An 8,617-nucleotide genomic window follows, 5' to 3' on the forward strand; every position below is an offset into this window, starting at 1 on the left:
CTGAGCAAACTTGTTTGTGTATTATTAAAAATAAATGTTCTAAACAAAGGGTTTGTTTGGCAGGCTTTTTCCTCGTCATGTACAGTCGTGGCCAAAAGTTTTGAGAATTACATAAATATTGGAAATTGGAAAAGTTGCTGCTTAAGCTTTTATAATAGCAATTTGCATATACTCCAGAATGTTATGAAGAGTGATCAGATGAATTGCATAGTCCTTCTTTGCCATGAAAATTAACTTAATCTCAAAAAAACCTTTCCACTGCATTTCATTGCTGTCATTAAAGGACCTGCTGAGATCATTTCAGTAATCGTCTTGTTAACTCAGGTGAGAATGTTGACAAGCACAAGGCTGGAGATCATAATGTCAGGCTGATTGGGTTAGAATGGCAGACTTGACATGTTAAAAGGAGGGTGATGCTTGAAATCATTGTTCTTCCATTGTTAACCATGGTGACCTGCAAAGAAACACGTGCAGCCATCATTGCGTTGCATAAAAATGGCTTCACAGGCAAGGATATTGTGGCTACTAAGATTGCACCTAAATCAACAATTTATAGGATCATCAAGAACTTCAAGGAAAGAGGTTCAATTCTTGTAAAGAAGGCTTCAGGGCGTCCAAGAAAGTCCAGCAATCGCCAGGATCGTCTCCTAAAGAGGATTCAGCTGCGGGATCGGAGTGCCACCAGTGCAGAGCTTGCTCAGGAATGGCAGCAGGCAGGTGTGAGCGCATCTGCATGCACAGTGAGGCCAAGACTTTTGGAAGATGGCCTGGTGTCAAGAAGGGCAGCAAAGAAGCCACTTCTCTCCAAAAAAACATCAGGGACAGATTGATCTTCTGCAGAAAGCATAGTGAATGGACTGCTGAGGACTGGGGCAAAGTCATATTCTCCGATGAAGCCCCTTTCCGATTGTTTAGGTCGGAAAAATCTGGAAAAAGGCTTGTCCGGAGAAGAAAAGGTGAGCGCTACCATCAGTCCTGTGTCATGCCAACAGTAAAGCATCCTGACACCATTCCTGTGTGGGGTTGCTTCTCATCCAAGGGAGTGGGCTCACTCACAATTCTGCCCAAAAACACAGCCATGAATAAAGAATGGTACCAAAACACCCTCCAACAGCAACTTCTTCCAACAATCCAACAACAGTTTGGTGAAGAACAATGCATTTTCCAGCACGATGGAGCACCGTGCCATAAGGCAAAAGTGATAACTAAGTGGCTCGGGGACCAGAATGTTGAAATTTTGTTGAAACTCCCCAGATCTTAATGTTGATTGAGAGCATGCCCAGTCGAATTGCAGAGGTCCTGAAAAAGAAGGGCCAACACTGCAAATACTGACTCTTTGCATAAATGTCATGTAATTGTGGATAAAAGCCTTTGAAATGTATGAAGTGCTTGTAATTATATTTCAGTACATCACAGAAACAACTGAAACAAAGATCTAAAAGCAGTTTAGCAGCAAACTTTTTGAAAACTAATATTTATGTAATTCTCAAAACTTTTGGCCACGACTGTATGTACAGGTATTCACATAAATAAGGAAGACATGAAATCTCAAAAGTACATTTACATTTTTATCCAAAGCGACTTAAAAGTGAGAACAATAGAAGCAATCAGAACAATGAGAGAACAACAACAGTATACAAGTGCCATGACAAGTCTCAGTTAGTCTAGCGCAGTACACATAGCAAGGTTTATTTTTTATTTTTAAAGAACAGAATAGTAAAGAAAAGGTAAGTGCTAGTATTAGTAGGTCAAGTGCTGGCAAAAAAAGATGTGTCTTTAGTTGTTGTTTTTTTAAAATAGTAAGACTCAGCTGTTCGAATTGAGATTGGGAGGTCATTCTACCAGCTGTTTCACAATTTGTAATTTACACATCACACAAAAGCCGAATAAATGAAATTTTATTAATAAGATTCGGGAGGAGCGCGTCAGATACTTAGCCTAATCAACACAGGTGGACCATAATCAAGTAATCAATCGAATAGTATAAATATCGCTGACTTCCCTCTATCCATTGACGGTTTATAAGCATCCCTCCTCCACCCCACCTCCTCACTTTGAGTTCACTTTATAAATAGACGGGGGGGGGGGGGGGGTACTCTAGGTTCGGGCCATTCCCGAGCTCGAAGCCCTTCCCCAGACAGCACGCCAAATACGCATACCATACCTCAGCTAATTATATGTAAGCGTGAACTAGTGAAATAAGCTTTCCGTTGATGTATGGTTTGTAAGGATAGGACAATATTTGGCCGAGATACAACTATTTGAAAATCTGGAATATGAGGGTGCAAAAAAATCTGATTATTGAGAAAATCACATTTAAATTTGTCCAAATGAAGTTCTTAGCAATGCATATTACTAATCAAAAATTAAGTTTAAATATATTTACAGAAAGAAATTTACAAAATATCACCATGGAACATGATCTTTACTTAATATGCTAATGATATTTGGCATAAAAGAAAAATCTATAATTTTGACCCATACAATGTAATTTTGGCTATTGCTACAAATATACCCCAGCGAGTTACTGGTTTTGTGATCCAGGGTCACATTTTATTTACATGCACCATATTGGCTAGCAAAACTGACAATGTAATCAGGATGATCTAATGTAATCCGTGCACTAACACCAGGGGATACCTTTTTTTTTTTTTGACATAACACCCTTTCCTACAGCTGGCAAGTTAAGGGTTTCTCACATTCATTTTTTTTTTTTTTTTTTTAAATGTGTGGTGTGTCTCCTTGTTCGGTCCCTGACTACACACAAAACAGCGTAAGAGTCCAAGTAAAGATTTATCTTCCACTGTGAGATGCACAATTTGCTTTACACCAACAGCTGCACAAGACACACAAGAGATCTGCTGTTAAAGCAACACTTTTGTGTGCATTTATGGAAGCAAATCTGCCATTTTGGTCGCCTATGGTGCACTTGTGTGGAACTTAATTTGGAAACATAGTTTGATACTGATGATGAATGAAAGGCAAGAGTCAGCATAACTGTATACAACTTTTATTGACAGTGATGGTAAACCACAATAGAAGAATTTGGCCCAGCTCAGAACTGGATGACCTGGCCCTGTAAGAAAGACGAGAATAGAAATTAGGCATGTTCATTCTCTTAACAGGTTGAAACAGTTTTCATTGGTTCCATCATAAAAATATTTAATTGACAGCCCAAACATTTATGACGTGATTAATTCTATTAATTAAAAAAAAACGTGGAAAAATGGCTAAACTTTTAACATGTCAAAGAAACAGGTCCACCACTGATTTTTTGTCAATTAGACACTATAAAATACACCTTTTTCTCAAATGAATTTGTATTGCTTTTAAATTTACTCTAAAACTTAAAAATATTCAGCATTGTACATTTTCTTTTAAAGATTGCCCTCACAAGGAGAGCAATTTCTAGCTGATGAAATAAACCACAAATGTTTGTTTACTATATAAATATCCAATGAATTTCTGATGCAAGTCACAAATCACCTTATAAAGCTTGTTGCAGGTTTTCCACAATGTAAACCCTCAAAACAATTAATGATTAAAAATATCATCTCCAGTGCATCCGAAGTTTTACAATCAAAACAAGTAGTTCCAAATTCTGTTAAAATTCTAAGAATGTTTAACCAATGTGATTTCAAAGTCTGGTCAGCTGATGTGTACTCCTTACCTTTCTCTTCTTGTCTCCTCCTAACTCAAAGTGTTTGCATCTCTTAATGGCCAACATCCTCTTCGATCGGCAGTTGGGCTCCACACACTCCAGCCTCAGCACGATCTTCTTTGTGGTTTTAGCCTGCGGCACAGGGGACAAAATCACACCTGATATGCAACCATCCATACAATCACTCAATCTGTAGCAAAACCCTTGTTTCCCACAAACAAAGTTGATCTAGACTCAACTGAAATAGAAGAATTTGAAGTGTGTTCTTTGAAGGGTGTAGGGCATTACTGTCTCGTATGAGCATTTGGAACTCCCTTGGTGAAGGGAATGACTGACCAAATGTTACCTTGACAACGCTGCATTCAGCACTCCATCAGTTGTTGCAAATAAATATTTTATTCAAATATTGTCTTATTTACTTTTAAACTTTTTCAAAGTAAACTTGCTTGCACTACCATCTTAAATCTTAATTCCATTCACTGACGAAAATTAGATTTAAAAATCACCTGCTGTAGCACGCTGAAGTTTTTCATTCATCCAATTAAAACTTTTTTATTTGATTTTAACATTTTGGAATAATTTATTCATATAGCATACTTTTATTTAGTCTCACTGATAAAGACCTTTTTTTAACCAAATTTAAAAACTAAAACAAATACTGAATGCTGATTAAGAAACCTCTTATTGAATGTGTGTTGATTGTGTTGTTTGGATTGTACAGTCGTGGCCAAAAGTTCTGAGAATTACATAAATATTAGTTTTCAAAAAGTTTGCTGCTAAACTGCTTTTAGATCTTTGTTTCACTTGTTTCTGTGATGTACTGAAATATAATTACAAGCACTTCATACGTTTCAAAGGCTTTTATCGACAATTACATGATATTTATGCAAAGAGTCAGTATTTGCAGTGTTGGTCCTTCTTTTCAGGACTTTTTCTTGGATGCCCTGAATCCTTCTTTACAAGAATTGAACCTCTTTCCTTGAAGTTCTTGATGATCCTATAAATTTTTGATTTAGGTGCAATCTTAGTAGCCACAATATCCTTGCCTGTGAAGCCATTTTTATGCAACGCAATGATGGCTGCACGTGTTTCTTTGCAGGTCACCATGGTTAACAATGTTTAACATGTTAAGTCTGCCATTCGAACCCAATCAGCCTGACATAATGATCTCCAGCCTTGTGCTCGTCAACATTCTCACCTGAGTTAACAAGACGATTACTGAAATGATCTCAGCAGGTCCTTTAATGACAGCAATGAAATGCAGTGGAAAGGTTTTTTTGGGATTAAGTTAATTTTCATGGCAAAGAAGGACTATGCAATTCATCTGATCACTCTTCATAACATTCTGGAGTATATGCAAATTGCTATTATAAAAACTTAAGCAGCAACATTTCCAATTTCCAATATTTATGTAATTCTCAAAACTTTTGGCCACGACTGTAGAACTACGCAGTAGTTGCCTTTAATTTCACATGGTTACAGTTAATCTTTTCATTTAAGGCCAGTTCTATGTAGTTTCAACCCAATTCAAAAACAAAAGCTAAAGGCTGATGTCTGTACCATCTGTTTGTATTGAATGTAGGCTACTTACTGCCTACATTAGTTACTGCTGTTAATTTCAGATGGTTATGGATATCGTTTCCAACATCCAAAAGCCAGTTTGGCCTATTAAATACCAAATAAACTTCTTGTTTATGCATACTTTCCTTCTTTGTTTGTTGCTTAAAGGAATAAAAAACAAACAAAAAAAACAAAACAAAAACAAATCGATATCGGAATCGTGCATCCCTAATTAGTTTGATATCGACACTGGTGACAAGGATTGAAAATTGGTATCAAAGAACTTATCACAAAAAGAATTTATTAAAAGAAAAAATAACTATAAAATTGTATCTCGTTATTGTGATTTTTATTTATATCGCAATATATGATGTTGGTCATATCGCCCACCCCTACTACTAACAGTAACCCCAAGACACTTCAGGCCTGTAGTTTACCATGTGTAGAGAAGTGTCCACCATAGTCTACACCACTAGGTCTCATTTTTGCCAAGAACTAGAAGAGCATACATTTATTTTAGTCTTACTGTATAAAGAAAAGTTACACATTTTGCTGAATAAATAAAATGAACCTCACTAGGTTTACATCATTGATTTGAAGTATATGTAAACTGCTTCCCGTTGCAACAACACCTCAAGTGTTTTAATTATAGAAACTTGCATAAAAATACACCAATACAGCTTTGTTGAAATACTAAAAGAAAATACTTTGAAAACTGCTGGGGTCTATGTTAAGCATGTTAATTATTGCACCCATCTGCATACCTTTTTCCGGAAAATAGGCTTCGTCTGTCCTCCATAACCACTCTGCTTTCTGTCGTAACGCCTCTTTCCTAAAAGAAACGGACAGATGCAGGTAAAGGTCTACAGACAATGAGCTTACTGTTGCTCTCTCTGAACGTACCCTGGGCGTACACAGAGTCCTTGCCCTTCTTGTACTGGGTCACTTTATGTGGCTGGTGCTTTTTGCATTTCTTGCAGTAGGTCCTGCGGGTCTTCGGTACGTTCACCTGAAGATAAACACGCGTATCATCATCAGAGATCTCCAGCAGCCCGAGTCCATTATTACCGCCTAGCGTTAGCGCTCAAGCTAATCGATATTTTCGCTAAATATACAAACAATTCGTAAGTTAAAGGGCGTGCATAATTGTTTCGAATACATAAAGACAATTTTTTTTTTGTTTCATTAAAATTATCCCAAAATACCACTCATAAACGTCAGGAACGAAAACATCTGCATTACGAGTTTGGAAATCGGCAAAAGCGGAATAATTATCTTAATCGTCACATAAAACGACCCAATTAAACACTTTATATGATGCCGAGGACGTATACATTCACAGCGTATAGTTTGTTTGGGTCTAGGTTGTTCTCATATTTAGGATTAAACCAGATTTTGGGTGAAACTCCACAGAACAATATAACGTACCATGGCTGCCCTGGCGGAGCAGGAGAAAAGAGGAAGTGCAGACGTCACATGGAGCATTAGTACCGGGTCGCGCAGGAGAGGTCTCGCGCTGTTTGCTGCTGCACGATGCTACCATCTACTGGTCGACACACCAAGCATATATATCAATACGAATAATAGCAAGTAGTATTTGTTTTATTTTATGTTTAACGTTAATTTTAATATCACAGAACACGCAAAAGCTCGATAACAACCAGCTATCGCGTTATTTTTTCGAAACGTGACCAAAACACAAGTTTTTTTTCTCCTCAGAAAACACGACAAGCGGCTTTATTTACCAATTTTTTTTGGAAAATGATCCATGAATGAAAATGCGACTAGTATCACATAATTTTGAGAGAATGCCTCTAAATTACAATTGTTTGTAGTATAAAAAAGACTGCGGCGGCGGAATGAAGAAAAATTACAAATATTTATTTTTTCAGAGTACTTCTGCCAAATTTTAGAGTTGAAATCACAATAACTGAAGAAGTCCATTCTCAAAAACATGATTGTGTGTGTGTGTGTGTGTGTGTGTGTGTGTGTGCTGTTTCAGTGTTGAGTTTATATTTTCATTGGTGTTTGAGTTGATTTTTGTAACTCGTTAGCAAACCTTGAACCTTTTATTTTGGAAATGGGGCAAAAGATATAACATGGTGGTAGGCCTTTTTTATTTTTTATAAGGAATATTTGAAATAAATGATGAATAACCAAAAACATATATTGAAATAAGAAGTGATGTTATGAACATGTTTATATTTTAAAATCAAAGACTTTTCTTTTTCTATTGATGTTACTCATTTGTCATTGTTTGTTGTCATTTTTGGTTTGTCCGAGAATAATGAAGTATAAAGAACAAACGGCTGGCAGAAGAGGAAACCACAGTGCTTGTGCTGCTGTGCCTGCTGGCCGTCTGAGAAGCTGATGTGGACTGGCACATGCAGCATGCTGCTGGTTGGCACTATCACCATGGCGACACTCACTAGGTCATTCCCTATGAGCTGTAATAATATCTGCCTGACCCAGTGACTTCAAGGTGCATTCTGCACATTATAATTGCCTGCTAGATGTTACTAGAAAACATGCCTTCACATTCAGGGTTTGGATTGACATGGCCTCTGAAAAACACCCTCTCAACCAGCCACACACACACTGCATCTCCATGGAGCTTGGATTAATAACACCTGATTGTACATGTTCGCCTTTGGCTCCCTTCATGCAGATTAACGGGGTTAATTAAAGTGAAATAATTTGAAAAGACAAAGAACCAACATTGTGCGGTTGCTCTGTTGTTAAAGGGCCAGCCCAGTGACTGAGGAAAATGTGTCTGATTTGCAAGCCCATACATGCACGCCTAATACAGCCATGTGTTGATATTAAAGCTTTGTTAGAAATAAAGCAATGTATTGGATGTTGCAGGATCCCTGGTGATTCAACCAACCTTTTTGTAAGCAGTTGGAGGTAAAACATTGCAATTAAGGTGAGTTACTTTTTCAAATACGTAATGCCAGTTACTTTGTTTTCCCATTTATTAACTGATAGTTCCCATGTTAAGAGAAATCTGGAGTACTTTTTAGTGCTGTGTGTGAACATGATTTGATACTGTAGTTCGAGATTAAATTTGAATATGCATTTAGTCATCTCACTTGCACAAAAACAGATTCAGTATTTCTCAAAATTAATAAAACACAGTGAAAAGCAAATTCATGATATTATGCAAACCTGCAATAAAATTAAACGTTAACACTTAATTTTTATTTTATTATTTGCTGCTGACCTTCAAATATCAAGTTCTACTGTGCTAATAAGCAAAAATGATTTCAGACAGACATAACATTTGTGTGTGTGTTTAATTATATATTCATTTATTATTATTATTTATTTATTTTTGTGAATGAGAAGAAGGTGTTAAGCTTTCTTGCATCATATTCTTCATGCAGTCCTGAATGG

At 36.8% G+C, this 8,617-nt stretch overlaps 1 protein-coding gene across 1 annotated transcript; it reads right to left on the reverse strand.

The window, feature by feature from the left end:
- Window positions 1-2,994: 2,994 nt before the first annotated feature.
- Window positions 2,995-6,721, reverse strand: rpl36a (ribosomal protein L36A). The gene is made up of 5 exons (XM_059549241.1): window positions 6,650-6,721; window positions 6,125-6,230; window positions 5,986-6,053; window positions 3,671-3,793; window positions 2,995-3,076 (listed from the first exon to the last, which is right to left on the reverse strand). Exons 1-5 carry the CDS (start codon window positions 6,704-6,706, stop codon window positions 3,056-3,058), a joined length of 375 nt encoding a protein of 124 aa, XP_059405224.1. The 5' UTR covers window positions 6,707-6,721; the 3' UTR covers window positions 2,995-3,055.
- Window positions 6,722-8,617: the final 1,896 nt, after the last annotated feature.

Source organism: Carassius carassius, chromosome 5, assembly GCF_963082965.1.
Source record: "Carassius carassius chromosome 5, fCarCar2.1, whole genome shotgun sequence".
Lineage (NCBI taxonomy): Eukaryota > Metazoa > Chordata > Actinopteri > Cypriniformes > Cyprinidae > Carassius > Carassius carassius.